At 33.7% G+C, this 22,285-nt stretch overlaps 1 protein-coding gene across 1 annotated transcript in view; it reads right to left on the bottom strand.

Moving 5' to 3' along the window:
- Positions 1 to 4,200, bottom strand: part of LOC133336910 (formin-binding protein 1-like) — a 30,857-nt gene extending 26,657 nt beyond the window's left edge. Inside the window, exon 1 of the mRNA XM_061545182.1 lies at positions 3,836 to 4,200. Coding sequence (XP_061401166.1) covers positions 3,836 to 4,200 — 365 coding nt within the window. The remainder of the gene's footprint in view (positions 1 to 3,835) is intronic.
- Between the last annotated feature and the right edge of the window lie 18,085 nt (positions 4,201 to 22,285).

Here is a 22,285-nt window from a genome sequence, read left to right on the forward strand (position 1 = left end):
CTTCATAGATGCCAAACTGGACTGAATTCAGTACGCTGTGCAAAATTTCGTATAAATCGGACCATTATTGGGAGCTTGGTGCACTATTTACATAAAATCGGACGAAACTATATATGTGTGCTATATATAAATTTGGACCGATTTCAACAAAACTTCACAGATGTCCAACTCGATTAAATTCCGTACGCTGTGCTACATTTTGTCCCAATCGGGCAAACGTTTTCAGTTTGGTGCACTATTTACCTAAAATCGGACGAAACTATATATGGGAGCTATATCTAAATCAGAACCGATTCCAACAAAACTTCGCATACATCAATCTGGACATAATTCAATACTCTGTGTAAAATGTTGTCTCAATCGGACCAATATTGGCAGTATGGTGCTCTGGTTACATAAAATTGGACGAAACTATATATGGGAGCTATATCTAAATCTGAACCGATTTCAAAAAAAACTTGACACATACCAATCTAGACCTAATTCAATACTCTGTTCAAAATTTTGTCTAAATCGGACCAATATTGGCAGTATGGTGCACCATTTACATAAAATCGGACGAAAATATATATATATATATATATGGGAGCTATATCCAAATCTGAACCGATTTCTTCCAAATTCAAAAATAACGATTCAAGTAACAAAAAAATCAGTTGGGCCAAATGTCATGACGAATACTATGATTTTGTTGCCGCTATTAATTTTGCACAGAAAAAGTGGTTATTTGACCTATAGTGCATTGGCTGGGGAAAATGCTAGAAAATGTAGACCGATATTGCTCATCTTCATACATGATATATGTTTGGATGAAATCGGTTACTTCTTTCGAGAATTATTATGCCCAACAGCCAGACAGACAGGCGGAAATTTCTAATTCGACTTCAAATTGTCTGAAACAGACTTGGTCAAAAGAAAAAACTTGGGATTAAAAAACAATTATTCGAAGAGGCACATTTTTGACGTAGCAAAGTGCTAGCCACAATGCTAAGGGTATAAGAATCTAAATAATATGCTGTTATAACCTGCTATATAGTATAGTAGTAACATAGGCGCCTTGCCGAAATTTTAAAATATAATTTTTATCTAATCATTTTAACTAATTGATAAGGGTTCAATAAATCTATCTATTCTACGAAATTTAAGGCATACTTTTAGGCATGGTATTATATCTGTAAAATAGTTCCTAAGAGAAAGGTACCTCAACTAAGAAACCGCCTCACAGTGGGAAAAATGTATGTTTATCGATATTTTTGATAAGAATAGATTTAGATGGACAATTTTAATTATTTTATGAAAAAATTTGACAATTTTGTTTTTTTTTTTATTAACCCATTAAGCGCCGATTTTTTTTTAGAAAAAAACTTAAATTTTTAGGTGAAAATTACTATTTTGAAGCATTTGAAACATTTTATAATAAGCAACATTTTTATAACTAACAGTACTCCTAAAATGGGAGCTTCTTTTAAAAATTCCGAAGCATTTGGAGGGTAAAAAGTGGGTTAAGGGCAAACACTATTGTTATTATATGTATATTTATTATTGTTAATATTATATATCTAAAACATTAAACTATAAAATTTAGGCATTACTTATTAAACACTAATCATATTCAGAATCCGAGTTTTGATCCGAATTATTTGGTAGCATTGGATCCTCCAGAAGTTTAAGGACTTCTTCAGATAGTGGCTCACTATATCGATGGTTAAGAGATGTACTACGAGACAAACTTGATATTTTTGGATCAGAAGAAAATAGCAACCTATTGGAAAGAAACCTCATTGTTTCCTCACGACTAATTTTTCTGGTGTACAGTTCCCTGTAGTTCCGAAAGTCCTTATTTCTGGATTCCATGGCTTCTTCAGACAACATTCCTACGGGCAAAGCTGCACATTTAATTATATCAGCACCATGCAGTAATATTTTGTGTATGCTTGAAGGCATATAGAACCAAGGATATAATTCCACGAAAAGAATAAATGTGTCCTCAGTAAGTTTTTTCTTAAATGACTCTGCGTTAATAGCATATCCACAGTTCATGGTTGAAAGGATGATACTAAAATTTTTAATTAATTTTTCATCAACAGCAGTTATTGACGATGCCAAGCCATGTCGGCTAAAAAACGCCTAGCAGTATTGTCATCGTTTGTTGTTCCGGATACTGACTTAGGTGTGTCAACAATAATGTCCTTCAAATCATTAATGATACGTGCCTTCTTTTCTTCGAAAAGTGGCCGATTAATTTTCCACCTTTTTAAAACTAGTCGGTATGAAACGTGCAATATACATTCTAAACATCGAATCCTTGCATGTAAGGTAGACAGACCGTATTCGTATAAGTTGATGTTTGGTGTTAATGACAAAATTTTGTGGTAATTTGTTATAGCGAAAACCATAAATGTGTTACACCAATGATATTTTTCAGGGTTCATAAAGTAGACCCTTTACCGGTGGTATCTGAGAAGACTCTTACAACCGATGTCGTTGTAATTTCAATTTTTATTTAGAAAGACATTTGGAATAAATGCATGAGTTTAAAATCAATGTTTTGAGCAGCTTACTTAAATACCCCCATACTCACACCCATTTCTCTGGAACCTTAGGACGGACATTTTGAAGTTTTTGTTCTTATCTGTTATGCTGTGATCTATTCCAAGTCATATTTGATCAATTATACCAACACAATTCACATTTTTTTTAATTTTATTTGAACAAAACCTTCAAAAGGCTTCCTACACCAAATTGGATTTTTTCCAAAAAAAAAATGCCATAAATCCGAGAGTCGCAGGAAGTCGCAGGAAAAAAATTAGTATGATGTTCTAGACAGACACACAAAAGAAATAAAATAAAAATCAACGCTGAACTCGACTGCACTCCATACGAAACCCCTATTTTAATTAAAGGAATTTAAAAAAAAATTGACCTTACATATATTTGGCCCGAAACACCTAAATTAAAATAACTTATGGGTTATATAACTATTCCATTTAATTAAATACCAATACTATATATCAAAAATGGACAAAATTCTATAATAATATATTCACAGAATGCACACGACCATCGCAATTTTATAGCTAAAAAATACCATTTTTAACATTGGAAAAAATATATTTTATAATTGTACCGTTATTCCGTTCTAACTTATTAATTCGGATTATTTTATTCGGACAAAAGTACACTCAGCACTCTACTTTAAAACTGCATTAATGTTTTAAAGTTTCCTTCAAGTTCATTTTTTATTTTCTGCGCGCTAGATCGGTATTTTTTCCCACTGTGTGCCTCTCTCTGTTAAAAGATCTAAATAAGATCCGATAACATGGCTTGGGAAGGTACGTTTGGCCTGTAGTGGTTCAACATTTTTACTGTATATAAATATGAGTACCTTATTATTTTAAGAAATATTTAAAAGCGAAAAATTGGATGTGGACAACAACTACTACTTCCAATGGCATCATGACCACAAACAAAGATAAAATACATCAAATGCTTTATAATATTTCTTATTCATAATCTGTGTAAATGTCTTCGATCTCCCCCTAAAACACCTTCGACTTTGCCGAAGACCACTTGAAAGCTTTTATATCTATTACAAATACATCTATGTCTATTGAATGGGAAGAATGAAAAAATATATTTTCAATATTCCCGTTTTTATGAAATAAAAATTATTGTTGTGTTACTGTTGTTGTTTTTCTTTTTTTAAGTTCCTTTGTTGTAAATATATGATTAATAATAAATTCAATTTTTTATTATTAACAACAAAACTGAGTAATACTAATTTATAACAATAAAAAGCTAACAATAATTGTATGAGACATGGGGCTTGACTTACCTTAATTTGGCGGCATATTCTGTTTCTATCGTTAAACGGTCACGTATAAAATTTGCATATTTGTCCAAGAATTCAATGCCTTTATTTGTGTGTATGGCTAAATTGTCGTACTGATCCTGCAAAAATGGAATAGAAAACAACAAAGAAATGATGAATAGGGGAATTACAAGACAAAAACAATAAAAATGAATAGATATAGCATAATAGAATTTTACTTTCAATGTGAGTAAAGGGCGTCGTACATGTAAATTAGTTAAATTATTTATAACATTAAGAAAATCAATTAAATTAGCTTCGCTAGGGTTAGGTTTACGTGAACATTCACACTGTGCGAGACTTGATAATGCAAAATCTTCATTTGACATGCCGTGAAATTAAGTCTCCATTGGACATACATTCATTATTCTGAGTAGAGTTGTTCTATCTAGTTCAGTTAGCTGATCGCTCATATTAGTTCAGCTTTTTTTAACGGAACTAGTTCGGTGTTCTAGTTCAGTAGTTCAATCGTTCGCAATTAAGTTCATTTATTCAGCTGTCGTTTTACTTCGGTCATTCTTTTAATAGTTCATCGCTTTCCGAATCGTTCAGTCGATAGTTTGTGTTCTTCGAAGATTGTGATGTGTGGGCCTATAAGGTGTGGATTTTTAATGAAACGTTTCGAAAGAATTGATGAACTTATAAAGGTTGGAATAAAAAAGGTTCCAAAGAATATGTAGACCTATAAGGCGTAGATTTTTTAAGAAAAGTTTTAGAATAATTGAAAAAATACTTGCCAACACAAATGATAGGCAACATATTATTATTCCAGTTCGTTCCTTTAATGAACTAAAAAGAAGGCCTAGTTCAATCGGTCATTTAAGTGAATCGTTCATTTGAACTAGTTCGTTCGTGAACTGTACAACTCTAATTTTGAGTCGTACACCACAATTTGTTTACCCGAAGACTTCGGAGAGTGAGCCTCATATATCGGCTCAAACCAGCGCCTTTCTAAACGATCAAAACGCAAAATTGATGGGTCGTTCTCGGTACAGAACTGACTTAGCAACCAATGACTTCTTCCTATCCCCATAAATAAAAAAACCAAATATTGTTATGGTCTGAAGATGTTTTTGATGACAACTAACAACAGTTTTATGATTAGGCAATAAATATATATAGTTGCCTCCCAAAATGTTATTAAAATGTTATACCGCCTTTTTGGTATAGCTCTCATATAACAGTTCCGCTTCATTGTCAGAAATTTTAAAGGCAAAATGCCTGAATTTTTGCTATCCGATTAATTACTCTCTAATTAATGTCCTCTCTAAATATCCCCATCCGGAAATTTGTCAATATAGGTTAATGTTTCGATATAACCTCAATATAAGGTCCTGTTCCAGATTATATATTTTTTATGGTTCTAGGCAAATTTTTTGACTATCCTTCACATATCGAACCCGGTCGATATTAACTATTTCGAAGGTATATAAATGGATATTTCATATGCTCAACGTATAAAAAATCAGCTGGCAGAAAATGTTCAATGTGGCCCCGATTTTAGGTATTTTTGGGTATAAGTAGTATATGCCATCAAAATATCTTATGAAGGTGTCAGGAGTTTCGGTATAGGCAATAATATTAATAAAACGATTCAGTGCCGCTGAAGATCTACTATAAAGTTCCCGGCCTAACATACAAAAACGCATTTTGGCAGAAAGAGATTTTTATTCTCATGATTTCATTCGAGAGGGATACGGTATTTATAGAGGTGCGATTTTTACTTTGTTTGAGTACAGGGCTCATTGTACTCCTGGTCTTTTTGGCTTAAAATTTGTGACAAGGCTATATAAATTTCAGTTTTTGAATCCAAAAATCATGGAACCAGATTTTTTTTGTCTGCAAACAAATTAATTAATTTATCGATTATATCGATGTTATGGTAATAATTCAATTATTAATTTCCAAAATGTATATTTCAGATATTGTAAAATTCATGTCAAGTGATAGAAAAATCATAGTCATTAATTGATAATCTCCATTCTACCCATCATTCAGGCAGTGTATTTATATATTTGAAACGAAACCACAGATCTTGATTACAAATCACATAAATGAACACATTGTATCACGAAGAAAGATGTAGAAAACCCGAACAACAACAACAACACATTTATGAAAATAGAAATCCATTTTCGCAGTAAGTGACGTAAAAATTGTGCTGCTATTGTGAAAATTCAAAGCTAAAATTGTGAGAGTGGAAAAGAAACACTTGTGTTTCAATAGATTTGGTCAATGGACATTCGAACAGATGGGTGGGTGGGTGTGTGTGTACTGCGGCAGACTGCTGTGATTTATAGTATTTATACATTTGGAAATTTCTTTTTGGGAAATGCGCCATTACTAAAAGAAAACACACTCATTCATACAGATTAAAAGAAATGTTTTTGGGTTACTTAAATTAGAATGAAAACATTTTAATTTGTTCCAAATACTAAAAATATATATATTAATCAAAAATTTCAAGGTCCTTGATATACGTATAAAAAAGAGGAAGTATTTTCAAGCGTTATGGAACAAAATATTGATTTTGCCAGTATCATATTAGTGATTGTTTGCATACACAGGATCGAGAAGTTTGTACACGTACAGATGACGTCAGAAGACAATTTTTGCTGTTAATTCTTTTGGGAACGTAGGGCTTTCACAAATCATATTCATTATACCCTACACAACTATGTTGTCAGGGTATTACAGCTTTGTGCAGCCCCAAGAGTTTGTAACGCTGCGAAATATTGGTCCTAGACCGACCTTTAAGTACCACCGATCGTCATATCTCGACTAGCTGAGTCGATATAGCCATGTGTGTCCGTCTGTCCATTATAATTTGTAAACACGATACAGGCCACAGTTATGGACCAATCTTCACGAAATGTTGCATGTAGGATGGGTTCGGCACAATGAAGACCCCTAAGAGCGCTTAATGCTTAGGGGATGAAATGGACCAAATACTTAATTGTTGTCGGTTTTTTCTGGTCGCTCCAGACGCTGCAGTTATGGCCCAAACATCGCGAATTTTTACATGGAGATGGGGTTTGGGTCAAAGAATAAGCATGCCTGTTTTCAAAACTCCTGAAGGACATAGAGCCGATGAGTTGATAGTATATCCAAGAGGAGTGGTTGGCCTTTAAATTGACACCAATTATATTGTCGGTGCTTACGTACTCAGATATTATATTATAAACTATTACCACACTAGAGGTCGGGAATTTAGCGCCAATCACTTTGAAATGTTCCATGAGGTTCCGGTTACGGTCAACGACGACGCCTTTAATTTTCGGTTTGTGATCAGATAATAATTTTGGGATGATGTGGATCGACAACTTTTTTTATGTTTTTTTTTCGATTTGATCCATAGGCTACAATTACAATCCGAACATCACACTACAACCCAGGGTGAATGGATTATGGACAAGTAATTAAAAGGGCTGTACCGAATATTGGTAATTTTAGGAAAACATGTCAGTTGCACCCTCTTGCCCTCTAATCGGCAAGAGGGTGCAACTATCACGAAATATTACCCAGGCTCGGAATAAAAACCCACAGAAAGATAGAGTTCTGTGGTAGTTGTGTAGGGTATCGTATGGTCGGCCCGTCCGACTATACTGCTCCACTCACTCACTGGTTTATGTTATTTTCGAGTCGATTTATAGGCCACAATTGAAAGGGCTGTACTGAATATTAATAATATTTGTTGACCTCTAGTCGGTCAAGAGAGTGCAAATATCGCAAAATATTGCTCAAGTTCAGAATATAGAAACACAGAATGCTAGATTTTCGTGGAAGTTGTGTAGGGTATCATATGGTCTGCCCCGCCCGACTATACTGTTCCTCTCACTGGTTTTATTCTATAATGTTTTTTTATTCCAGCCAACTAAATGATTGATCTGGTCCTAGGACATGAGGCTGCCATCTATCGTTGCCTAGAAAAAAAACTTCCTTGAATATTATGGAGTGGTTGGAGTCCTTGCTAATCTAGTGTTGACATTTTCATCTAGATCGTACTTTCACTTGCCATTTTTATACTTTTTTTGGGTTATTGTCATATGTTGATGGCGAGTATGTTAAGTCAGGACTCTGATAGTCCCCGTGGGGGCATAGGGCTCCCGCAAATCATATAAATTTTTCTCTATCATTGTTTTTTGTTTATTCCAACTAAGTAAATGTTTGATCTTATCCTATGAAAGGGGATGTCATCGATCGTCGGCTAGAAAATCACTTACTTGAATTTTATGCAGTGGTTGTAGTCCTCGCTTATCAAGTGTTGTCATTTACAACTGGGTGACACTATCTTTTGTCATTACTATTATTTTTCAGTAATCCGCATGCGTTGATGTTAATACCAAGTAGGTTGTTTATTAGAATGTCAGGGCGATTTGAATCTGAAGGATTTTTTGTTCCATGTTGGGATTTGAACCCGCCATGCATTGGCTTGTGGTCTGGCACACTATAGAAAATGTCATCTAGAGATTTTTATGTATCGATCTATATAATGGACTATTTAAAGACTATGTGAAGAGTCTCCTATATAAATCAGATCTTTAAAAAATCGAAAGGCTCACTTCCATCAATGCTAAAGACTCCATTAATGAGTGTTTTAAATATAGTAGAACAACATATGGAACTGTAGATTAGCCCGCTGGAGGGTCTTTTATCAATGAAGGAATTTTAAACAATTAAAAACGTCGTGAAGTTCGGCAGGGTCGAATTTTTTATACCCTCTCCCATGGGGTAGACATTTGAAATACCATAAATGGATCGGGACTTGAATATGGAGGCTATGTTAAATTTTTGGTAGAAAGATTTGACACCTAACAAACTCCTTTTTTAAAATAACTCAAATCGATCTTTACTTGAATATGGAGGCTATGTTAAATTTTTGGTAGAAAGATTTGACACCTAACAAACTCCTAAAATATGAAACTATAGCCCATTCGGACATACCGATTAATGCCTGGATGCTTGAATAAGAGCTCTCCCTAAAAATAAGTCAATATTGATAGTTTCTGGTAAGTAGATTTGCTACCCAAAGAGAATACAAAATTACAGACAATTTGATTGGAAAATGTGACCAAAATCGCAAAAATATCGAATAAAGGGTGGAACCAATATTTATAATTTTTGTTAAAAAGAATTGTTACCAAATGAGAATCCAAAATACTAAATTACACCCGAAATACTGACATTTGCAAGTCCCCTTTGAAGGTTTGAAGGGAATGACTATAAAACTTCTTCTATATATTGAAGAATATTTGCTAAAATTTTTCTGTGCGTAGAAACTCCCTCTCTGTAGGAGAACCAATGAAATATCTTCCATCTATAGAAGAATCCTTGACTATTTCATAGAGGTTCCCTTGAACGGGATTCTACACAAAAATGAGGTATTTTTTATGCAGATAAGTCCATTAAGAGCTACCTATTTACAAATTATATATTTTTAAATGTATACATATCTTAAAATGCGAATCAATATTTATCATTTTTTGATAGGAATATCTTCCCAATAAGAACCCGAAATACTAAAATAAAACCAATATGCCCAAATTCTATAATATACCCGATTTTGGGTGGTGGTATATTGGGGAATTTGGGTTACCATAAAAAGTGGATCTATAACTTTTTGTCATTTTTGGTAGGAAGATTATCTATCCAATGAGAATCCAAAATACTAAATAACAGCCAATTTGCTGAAAATGTGTCCTAACTCCCTAAAATACCGAAATTTGTGAGATAGTAATACGATGCCTGTTTTAAAAAGCGGATTAATATTTATTTATTTTTTTTTTATTTTTTTATTTATTTTTTTTTTTTTTTTTTTGTTAGGAAATTCCCCAATAAATTTTTTAATTTAGCCCTGTTCAATAATGGGAACTGGTGACCTGGTTTACATGTATAAAAAAGTTAGTGCTCTGCGCTCTCTTTTAGTAAGTCATTTCATATGGCGGTTTGTTCTCTGAGAATTTTTTCGTTGCACACCTCTACCTTAATTAAAACGTGCCAAAAATACTGAATATTTTGTGGTATTGATATATGTGGGTTATATCAAATCGGGGACCGGTATATGAAGATCTGTTTTAACTCCGGGAGGAGTAATAACAAAACCATTAAAAGTGTCCAAATATTTAAAAGTTCGGTGGTAAGCGGATTCTAAAGTTTCAAAGGCTTCTATGCTTCCGATTTTGAACTTTTTTAATTTTTCAATGAAATGTATGAGCCAAAGGACTACAGCTCAATAAAGGGTCGTGATCGCCGACTATTGGGTAAACTTGCAGGTCTTTTATCTAAAGAAAAACCGAAACTCGATCTACAATACTTCGAATACCTATTAAAATATTCCCAATCTCTAGAATATATTTCAAATCTCTAATAGGTATTTTGATCGGCCAGATACTGAAAGACCCCTTGAAAGGCCTTCTGTGAAAAGAAGATGCCTTCTTCCACCGTTAAGAATTCAAAAATTTACCGAACGCCCTCTTTTAAGAAAAACTTTCATTTTGTTCGGCAGGCAAAAACTAAAAAACATATTCTTTTGTTGACACAATTGCCTACTTTTTTACCACGAAATTCGAATGAAAATAAAAAACGAAATAAAAACACCACATATCATTAAAATAAACAAAAAACAAAGAACGAATAAACGAGAAGAAGAAAAAAAAACAACAAAAAGAAATAAAAAACACAATTTCATTGTACTTTAATCTTGTAAGAAAGCTAAAGTGTTGGCGTTAATGTGTCAATCAACAGCGAACCATTATGACGACAATGGCCAAGAAGAAAAGGGGTGTGGGCTGGGGTAAACGACGACAATGACATAAGAGTGGGGAACCCAGAAAAACCAAAACACTTTGTCATCAATAAAAAAAAAAAAACATAAGAAGTCAGTCCGCCCGCTAGCCAGAAGAAAGAGAAATAAAAGCGCCACTATTAACACCATGAAATAAACCAAACGACCGGTAGCACGCCCGCTCGCTGTCTAGCAGCGTTTAAATGCGGGCAGTATTGACGACGACAATTTGTCGTTGATTTCTCACACACAATTGTCGTGGTGGCGGTAGCTTAAGAATAAAATTTGTCATTGAAACAAAACCAACAACAAATTTCTTCATTTGTTTCACTTTTGTTTTCATTTCTTTGTGGTTTGGCTATCCATCCGGTTGTCCAAATGTGGGACAATTGTTATGATCGTGTTAATGTTTCCCAATTATTCAGAATATAATCTACTGGTTGAAAATAATTATATTTGGAAATCAATGATAAATGAAAGGGAAAGGGAAAGAAAATCATCTCAAGTAGTGGGAAATATTTTTCAGAAAAATTATAAAAATATATTTTTTTTTACATATACATATGAATGGGTATGGAAAAACCTCCCAGCCAATAGGATATATTTTCTATAGAGGACCCCTTGTATCTATAAAAGATTCATTAGCCGATTAAAGGCTCTTCTAAGTACACACATTTCTGAAGAGGGTCATCTATACATTGAAGACTCGTTTTGAGCGATATTCTGTGTATATAAGGTTCTTTAAATGGTCGTCTAAAAAATCTAAATAAGATACATGCTAACTATTAATCATGAAATAATTCGATCAAAATATTAATAAGCGATTCTAGGGCCGATTTTTTAAAGCACAATTTTTTTCCACCTTACATCGATGTCTTGTTGTTAGCTGTAGAAATTGGGCTACCGAAATTTTGTGGCTGCCCACAAAATAGTTTTATTGCATCCATCGTGCCATATTACATTAAATTTGACCGTGTAAACTTGTGTTCGTGAACAGATTATTTATATACTGTTCACCGTCGCATTAGTATGCCGAAACTATACAATTTCAAATTTCGAACGCCAACACCCTCGTCTACTTATTTCGCAAAGAGACACCAAAAAATTGTTGTGGGTGCGCGTCGTCGTCTCTTATATCCACTTAGTATGATCTGTATCATCTTCATTGTGGGACGTCCACAGTCTGCTTGCCAAGCTGTTATGAATTTCATTATGGATTTTGTTGGCTAGCTACAGAAAGAAATTAACCTCAATTATGTAATTCAATTTTTGTGTCGTACTTTAATTGCAATTATTATTCGAATCACCTCAACCCATGGACAGCCAGGCGAAAATATGACAACGTCTCTGTTGCAAAACTCATTGGAATGTATTCAAGTGTGAAAATTACAAATGCCTACTAAGGTTATTGACGTTATGATGAGGTAGATATGACTGGGCATTAAAAGCCCGCTGACACCAGAAGTGGCATTTGGGAGACCTCTTTATACCCTTCACCACACTGTGGTACAGGGTATTATGTCTTTGTGCATTGTTTGTAACAGGCAAATAGAATCGAGATAGATACATGGTTTCTAAGTCGATTTATGAATGTCCGTCCATCCGTCCGTCCGTCTGTCTGTCGATGTTAAATTGTAAACAAAGTACAGGTCGCATCTATGACACGAATATGATGAAATTTGGCATAGGTCACTTATTTGATCCAAGGACGAACCCTATTGAAATTGGGGAAAATCGGTCCAGATATAGATATAGCTCCCATATATATTTTCGTCCGATTTAATGTAAATGGTTCACAAAAGTCCCTATGTATCCTTCGATTAACACGAAATTTGGCACAACCTAATGATTTGGGTCTAGAATGATGTGTGTTAAGTTTCCTGAAAATCGGTTTAGATTTAGATATAGCTCCCATATATATCTTAGTGCGATTTCAGGTAAATGGTATACGAAAATCCCTATATATCTTTCGATTTTCACGAAATTTGGCATAGTGTACTAAATTAAGTCTAGAATGATTTAGACATAACTCCGACATATTATTTCTTCCAATTTTATGTAAATTATGCACTAAAGACCCAAATTTTGCACTAAAGACCCAACAATATTGTACAACTGTAATTAATATAACCTAGCATGTAAAAAGTTTTGTTGAAATCGGTTTAAATTTTGGATAGAGCTACCATATATTTTTTTCTCCCGATTTTAAGTAAATGGTGCACTAAACATAAACATGAGGAGGTTTATCAGATATTTATCCAAATAATCAACGGGTGTCCGATTGATAGTTGCTTTAAATTGATTTACATAATTTTGCCCCATTGTAAGGAGCAACTCTATATCAGACAAAATGAAAAATTTAGTATAGGTTGCAGAATGACATGTTTATGGATCCAATTATATTTTTTTCAAAAAATGCGACGTCTGTTAGGATTCATTCAGATTCATTCAGAAGATCCTTTAAAGGCGAACCCATGAAAGATTTTCCATCTATAGAAAAAGATTTTTTATACAAGACCCTTTGAAAGGTATTCTATATCTAGCTATAGAAGTCGGTAGTTTAACATTAGAAACGCCTTTGAAGTGTCTGATAACATCGAAAGGGTCTCCTTAGTATATAATTTTCTATGAAGGGCCTCATAACTACTGAAGAACCATTGAAGAGTCTCCTTACTATGGAATTTTTTTAGGAAGGGTCTTCTACATATATTGAACACTCTATCTCTAGCAGACTACTAGAAGTCGCATTTATCCATAGAAGAGAAAACCATTTTTATTTTTCATAGAAGACCCCTTGAATGGTTTTCCATACAATACCCCTTGTTGGCCTCATAACTATTGAAGACTTACTGAATGGTCTCCTAACTATGGAATTTTCTATGAAGGGTTTTCTATATACTGAAGACGGTTTAGAAAAACCCACGAGTATAAAAGACCCTTTAAAGGACATTCTATCACTAGCAGACTACTTGAAAATTCTCTTTTATAAATGTTCTGAGTATAGAAGACTCATTTAAAAGGTCTTCTATCTCTCGCTATAGAAGTGTCCTTATATTTCTAGAAGACTCATTAGATACCCTTTTAAAGGGTGTCATAACTATTAAAACTATACTAACTATTTCTATAGATGGTCTATTTCTATATATTGAAGGGACTCTTTTTGAAAGAGCTTCTATCTATAGAAGGTCCTTTGAATGGTCTTCTGTCTCAAGCCAACTACCTGAAGTTTTGTTTATCTAAAACAGAACCCATGAAAGATCTTCGACAATCCCTTTACTCTTTACAGAAGATTGAAGAGTGTTCATTTTTCTATCGGAGAAAAATTCGATGTATAGAAATTTAAAATTGTTTATAGAAATCCCCTTGTAGGACCTCATGGCTGCTTAAAATCCCTTGAAAAATCTCTTATCTCCAGAAATTTCTTTTATTTATTGAATACTCTTTTTTAATAAAAAAAATTCTAGCTGACTTCTCATCTATCACCCATTAAGCCATGGTATTACATGTATGGAAAACCTCAACTTTATTTGAAGGCTTTTCTAACTATACAATTTTCTATAGAGGATCTCCTATATATAAAGACTTTTTTGAAATGTGCTTTGAAGTCTCATCTACCTAACAGGATAATACATTAAATATCTTCCATGTAGAGAAGAACCCTTGAGACCGTGCATACCTGCAGATGGTCCCTTTAGGGTCACATATTTATGAATTATACAATTTTATAGAAGTCATTTCAAAGTCATTAAAAGAAGTCGCTTAGAAGAGTATTTTATCCCATGAAGGATTTTCAGTTTTAGAAACACCCTTTAAGAATTGTTTGTCTATAAAAAATCCCCTTGATTTTTTAATAGAATACCCCTTGAAAGGTCTTATACAAAAAGAGGGTTATTTTACCTGCAGATGATCCCTTTAAGGTCACATATTTATAAATTATACCATTTTTATATATAGAAAATACTTAGAAGATACTTTTTTTACAGAAGTCCCCTTGAAGGGTCTTTTAACCCACGAAGGATTTTCCAGCTTTAGAAAGGCCCTTTGAAGGTTGCCTGTCTATAAAAGATACATTGAAGATTTGTTTACTTCCTGAAGCGACATCTACAAAATAAGACCCCTTAAAAAGTCTCTCCACAATTGTCTGCTGAGGTTTCTCTATAGAAGGGTGCTCTATAGAAAAACCCCCAGGATCATCTCATATATAGAAGCAGTTATGAAGGATATCGTACCTACAAATGAACCCTTGAATATTTTCCCCATTAAAGAATCTCATATTTATAGAAGATCCCCTTCAGTAGTCTGATATTTAAAAAGAGTCCGTTTGAGGGGTTTCAATCCATAGAAGATCCTTTGAAGGTAGTATATTTCCAGGAGGTCCTTTGAAGGGATTCATATTTTTAGAAAGTTTTTTTTTTTAAATATAGGTACATGATCTTGTTCCTTATCTTTAAATGGCCTCTTAAATAGTTTATTTTCGCCTCTATTTCCCCTTGTCTGTTGGTCTGATGAGATCACGCTACAGCTCGAAATATTTAAGATAGATCTGTAAAATTTTGCACATACATTGGAACTACTCCTAGGATGTTTGGTATTGAAAATCGATTATATCGATCCACATTTTGGTATTATCCCCATTAGCCGTACTTCCGACGTTGTTCAACTAATTTGGTATTTTGGGTTGTCATTGTGTAACTTCTAAAAAGTTGTCTATATTGGTCCACTTATAAGGGTAGCCCTCAAATTTCGCTATTTAGGAAAGTTGGGCATATATTCCATTCAAATTAGCTGTTATTTAGTATTTGTATTATCATTGGGTAATAAGTGTTTCTACTAAAAATTATCAATATTTTCTTCAGTTTCGAAGTTGGTCCCATTATAATAGTGAGGGTTATTCGGTAGTTTGGGTACATTTTTAAATTTACCACGACATAGTTCCCAACGCTTCAATCTCTTAAGGGCTAGTTTACCTGAAGATACCTGTTGAATATGTTTTAATCGGCTTTCTATTTAAAAATTGTCTTTTAGGTGCCATATGGGTCTTTTTTAAGAAGAAAACTTCTTCAATGGTACATAGCTACCTTAGCCCTTAAATATTTGTTTTCTAACTATAAATAGGTATTTGAAAATATTCCGAATATGAAAAATCTCTTGAAATTTTATCTACCCCAATAAATGTGTCTTTAATCTACATGAGTTCTCTTCCATCTATCCAATCTCTCCCATCTATACATTTAACATATATTTTTTTAAATCCTTGGGATAAAATTTTTTTCTATTAACGTAATTTCAATTTCATTTATTTTTTACATTAAAATTACCACGTAAACACCATCAACATTAGGAAAAAATACCTATTTATATCAGTTGCAACCACAACAAAACAAATATTCAACGGCTTTAAATATGACAAACCAGCGATGTGACACATTTACTTGGGTAAAATACGTGATTTTTAATAATTCCAATAGAAATGAAATGAAAACGTATATTTCCAATGAAAATAAAAGAAAACATACGCAAATAAATCCCAGCGGATTTGTTTGTCATTAAAATTGTTGTTACGAACAACATTAGCGAATGGTTGGTAGCAGGGTGACATGATGATAAGATAGTTTATTACGCTTACAAATTTGATTGACGATATATTGATATACCAATACAGGGACATTACTTCAGTCCGATTTTACAAATAATTATCATGCACCAGACACGTGAGGTAAGAAGTGGGTAGAGGGAATTGGTAGTCATCTGGGCTTAACGATTATCGGTTATTGACAAACGAAGTAAAATGCAATACCAATCCATTTGGCGGTCTACCACATTTGGTAAATGTGCATTTTATGAGGAAAATATTTGTTTAAGCTAAAATGAAAAAGAGGAATGAATAGCTCTATATGGATACAAAAAAGCACATACATTGAATGCCCGATAATAAATATGACAACAAACTGACAGTTCATGGTGAATTGTTAACTATAGAGGAATTTCGGAAAAAAAGTTTTTCATGGGACTTCTGTATGAGGAGAAATATCAATTGAGGTTTCATAGATTTTATAAAAATAAAAAATAAATAAAACAATCAATAGTACAGATTAGGGCTAGACGAGTCCTTTGAAGTAGGGAATCCGATGCGATTTATGTTAGACAGATATCTTTTAAGGGGACCCTCCCATTCTCGGTGTCAAATTAAATTCGATTTTACACTAATTCAAGAACGTCCCTACAAAATTTCGAGTAAAAATCTCAAGAACTCTTGAAGATATAGCCGATTTTTTGTGTTAGTATCAAGTGACGGCTGAAGGGCTTCTCAAACTTTAAACATGTTTTTCTCCAAACATTGGTTGTGCGAATGGCGAGCACGATAACTCAAAAACTAATAACCCAATAACTCCCGTTTCTCTGTGGGTATATAGCTATCGTATGAACTAGGATAAAGCCTATCGATGGAGATCTTCCTTATTTTTAACTAGGTTTGTGGTCAAAAATCGGCGATTTTCCAAAAATATTTTTTCAAAGGTCCGCCATTTTGTTAATTTTATTTAGAGCGAAGTCAAAAATCCTAGTTCATACGAGAGCCAGACATGTAACCTTTCTAACTCCGTTGGAATTTTCGGATTCCGATGTTCCAGTGAGTAGTTAGCCCGCCATCAAAAATAAGGACTTCTTTTTAATTACAAATCTTGTAAATCTTCAAATATATATGTGCAAAGTTACAAACCTTAACAAGCCTTGGTATTGTTCTTGAAAAATTAAAATCGAGATTGGGGGGGTTCCCTTAAGTGATGACCTTCAAGGATCTTATATTTATGGAAGACTTTAAGAGATGTATTCTATAGAGAGATGTATTCACTAAATTGAAGAATTATATGCAGACTTCAGTAAATATATATGAAATTCGACTATACGAAGGGTCCACTATATGCAGACGCCTTTTCAAATTGTCGAATAAAACCTTTCAAGAATACTTCTGTAATTAGAAGACCTTTCGAGGGGTCTTTAGTAGCTAAACTGTCCTTTGAGCTGCCTTCATTCGAGGAAAGTCCCTTGAAGAACTATAGACAAAAGTTCCGTCAAAGTGTTCTTCTATAGCTAAAAAATATTCCAAGAAGTATTCTATAGAAGAAATATATTTCAAAGGGATATTTCTATACATAGAAAAAAATATTCTACAGAAGGAATATCATGTAAAGGATTTCTAAAGCCAGAAACCTCTCAATGAGACAAAAATGTTTTCAAGATGCACAAAACTCGTCAAGGGGTCTTTTATACTACTTTTCAAAGAGACTTCTATAGTTCGAAGAGATTACAATAGATCCTCAATATATATATTATAGTATTATTATATTATTCTATTCATGCATGATTTCAAGGACTCTTCTATATGTCTTTCAAAGAGAATTCTATAGTTCGAAGAGATTACAATAGATCCTCAATATATATATTATAGTATTATTATATTATTATATTCATGCATGATTTCAAGGACTCTTCTATATGTCTTTAGAAGAGTACTTGAAAGTCTAATGTGTCCTCTGGAAATATAAGTTCCTGCATGCAGTCTTCTCTACAATTTCGAAAGCGACTCCACAACTAGAAAGGCGTCAAAGGGTAGAAAATCCCCTTCAAGATGTAATATATATATCCCGTCAAAAATGTTTCTATAGCATAAAGATGAAAAATATTCAAAGAGTCTTCTGTGAGACTGAAGTTCTTTCAGGAGAAACGTTAAGTAGTCTACCACAGATCGAAGTGAATTTAATAGGTATTTTAATCTTAGTTAAAGGATCCTCAGCAGATATTGTATACTGTTAGAAGGTTATTTCACGGATTTTCTTATACAGGCATAATACTTTAAAAAGGTTTTCTATATCTAGAAGACAATTCACAGGGTCTCTTTTATAAATAAAATACCCTTAATTACGCCTCATGCGGCACCTGCTGTTATTTGAAGACCATTTATTGGATCTTCTATAGAAGAAAATCTTCAATCTATCTAAGACCCATTAAAGGTTCGTCTATCAGTAAAATACTCATTAAAGGGTATTCCATCAATAGAAGAAGGGTTCCTATCTACTAAAATCTATAAGAGACTGGTTGAGGAGTCTTCAATATGCAGATGTGATACAGAGTTTCCATAGATATATGTCGATGTTTTGGTATAGCCCCAATACAACAATAAAACCCCATTTTCTGTTTGCTAATGATTCAGCAGGGGCTGTAATTTGACTTAGTTCTTAATGGCTAAATCAACTACATTTTCAATATATAGATCCATGTTTCAACATAGTTCGACCAATTTAATATATTTTCATGTTTGTCGGCACATTTTCCAACCATTCTGAGTTGATAGAGGATGTAAATGTTTTGCCGAAAAAGTTCGATATAGCTTGACATAGTCCTCATACCACATTACTGCTTCATTAGCGATATTTCAAGGCTTTAGCATCACATTACAACCGATGTGACCGCAAATTTGGTATTTGGGTTCGTAGTTACTCTAAATTTATTTTGGGAAAATTTTTCGATAAGTCCATCGTGTACCGCCAAATTGGGTTTTTTGAAGGCTTTAGCAGTTATTTCCAAACGAAGTGATTGTATCTTAGCACTTTGGAACCTTGGAGGGCGAAAAAAAAAACATCTTCGTAGAAACATTTCAATACTGATCCATGTTTCGGTATAACTCCCTTCATAACCATAAAGTCCAGAACCATTTTCAGTATTATTGAAATTTTAACTGAATTTTTCGAACCGAACAGGCTGTACTTTGGCATTCTGGAATCTGGAAGAATGAAAGACATGTCTGCAGAAAATTTTTAAATATTGGTTCATGTTCTCTCATAGGTTCCAGAAGAACGGCTCGCATCATTTTCGTCGTACATGATTTGCTTGATATGAGTCCATGCTTTGGAATATAAAGGTTCATTATGATTTTCGATGTTTTAAAGGATTTAACCGCATTTTTCCAAATACATGGGAAAACGTTTTTTATTCTTTTAAAACTGGAGATGGCGAATAAAGTTATTTTTCGAGAAAACTTTCAATATAGTTTCGTGAGTTGTAAGCTAAATCGTCCACAATTTGGACCTGCTTAATTTTCCGTATTTTGAAATACCCATCTTTCCATTAATTCACCAACATAGGAGTCTACAATTTAGCTTTTAGCGTTTATAGATGATGAACACCATGTTTACAGTCTTGAGTATTCTATAAACAGAAGATCCTAACCTCGAACACACGATATAGGGTCTTCAATCTATCTAAGACCCATAAAGGGTAGGGGGGGTTCCTACATTCAAAAAACTCTATGAAAGACTGGTTGGAGAGTCTTCAGTACACATACAACCCATTAAAGAGACTTCTGTCTCTAACGACGAATTGAAAGGGTTCCAGTTCTGAATATGGGAGAGTCATATAAGTGGAAGACCCTTAAATGATATTCTATCTGTAAAAGATCTATCAAAATAAGACACATGGAAAGACGTTTTGTTTGTAGAATACCTTCTACGTATAAAATACCAGATGTAGTGGGTAGAATATTTCGCAGAAAAAATCGATGTGGGTTCAATTTATGTTATAGACCCCATAAAATTGTACTTTTACAGTATGTTTCAGCTTAAGAGGCTGTAATTTAGCGTAATTTGAGTTCTTGGGAGATGTTGTCTTGAGAACCTAAACTTGAACACCCTAGAGAGATTCTCCAATCTAAGACTCATCAAAGGTTCTTCTGCCTTTTCCTACATCATTAAATGGTCTTGAATTCACGACATGATAGACTATAAGAAGTTCATCTCAGACCAACCTAACGAAGTGCATACTTATTTTTTATAAAAAATTAAAATCAGGTCTCTTCTATAGAAAAAAATTCCACCCACTGTGCAAAAAAAAAAAACAAACATCATTCCTTGCTCGTATCTGTGATGTCAAATGTTACGTCAACTTTCACTCTTTGATAATCATCATCGTCAAGTAAAAAAACATTACCAAAACAAAAACAAAGACACTATCAGCAAAAAAAATAACAATAACACTTTTTGTTTACCAAATAAAATTGTTCGTCTTACAAATTATTGCGCTCTTGGCCTAAACAAACAGCGGCTATAAACAAAAATAGAAAATTACTTGTGAATGCGATGAGCTTTGTGTGTGTGTTTGTCCGTCCACCCATCTATCACTCACCCACGATAGGTGAAAATATCGTATCGGAGGCCTGATGATCATCATCATTCCCAACTTACACCTCGAAATGTAATCAACGGCACCTGTCATACCATCTTCGCATTGTTGTTGTTGCTGCTGCTATTCGTCTATTATGCTTGAATGGTTAAGCGTGTCGTGCGTGTAAACGACGAAATGCAGCGCTTAATAATGAATTCGCAATACCAATGGAAATGCGTATGAAATGCTCTGTGTCAGTCAATATCAATCGAGCCAAGCTTTGTGGCGGGATAGCTTGAATATTGATGATGATTACGATGTTGTTGTTGCTTTATTATTCGTTTACACTTGAATTTCGTTAAATGCGAATTCCAAAAGTTTTCAGGGTTTGGTTTCGTTGTTGTTGCTGTTAATTCAATATTCAGTAGCAACCACCGTCTACAATGATGACAACACAACAGTCGCCACCGCCGCCGCCGCCACAAACATTTGCAATGCACATTTCAATCACATTTTTTTATGGAGTTTTCTTGTGAATTTTAATAGATTTGTAATAAGAGTGATTGTAGTTGTTGTTGTTGTCGTCGATTTTTTCATGTGACTCTATTATTACAACATAGCTGCTTTTGGGGGAATTGCATGTGGGAGGATCAGCGGGTCATTATGTATGCCCAGTAATAGTTTTGGATTTTTTTTGTTAAACTTGAAAAACCGCAAGAATTTCTAATGAAATGTGAGGTAACCGCATAATAAAATAAAATTTACACGTTTAACGAAAATAGTGCCCCTGTGTGTTAGGGCCGTGGATTTGAATGTAAAAAATTGTAATCGATTTTATATTGAAAAATGGAAATTTGAATTTGTTATACAAACATATATTTTATACGAAAACCATAACCATTTGAGATATGAATATTCGATTTAAAATTGTGAACACAAAATAAATCTGTTATTGAATAGGTGTAAGAAAATGTACACAGGTAGATTTTTTCTTTGGAAATATTCATATATCGAAATTAAAGGAATAGTTTTTTTATATCTATAAGATCCTGTGAAGACCCTTCTACCAGATGTAGTGGATAGAAAATTTCGTAGAAAATTGTCTTAGAGGATGGAAACCATATTTGCAGTATTGAGTCTTCTATATATAAAAGATCCTAACTTTGAACACACTATGAAGGGTCTTCAATCTATCCAAGACTCATTAAAGGTTCGTCTACCCATAGAATACTTATTTAAGCGCCTTTTATTAGTGTATGAAGCGGGTTACCTATCTACAAAGAAAAAAACTCTGTGTAAGACAGGTTGAGGGGTCTTCAGAGTAAAGACAACCCCCTGAAGGGACTCCGCATTGAAGGGTTTTCAGTTCCATCTATAGGGGACACATAGAAGTAGAAGACCAATTGAATAATTTTCTATCTGTAAAAGATACTTAGAAAGACTTCCTTCTATTTATTGAGGACCAGATGTAGTGG

The sequence above is a fragment of the Musca vetustissima genome, unplaced genomic scaffold, assembly GCF_032173495.1.
Source record: "Musca vetustissima isolate MV318-11 ecotype Yass unplaced genomic scaffold, APGP_CSIRO_Mvet_v1 utg12356, whole genome shotgun sequence".
Lineage (NCBI taxonomy): Eukaryota > Metazoa > Arthropoda > Insecta > Diptera > Muscidae > Musca > Musca vetustissima.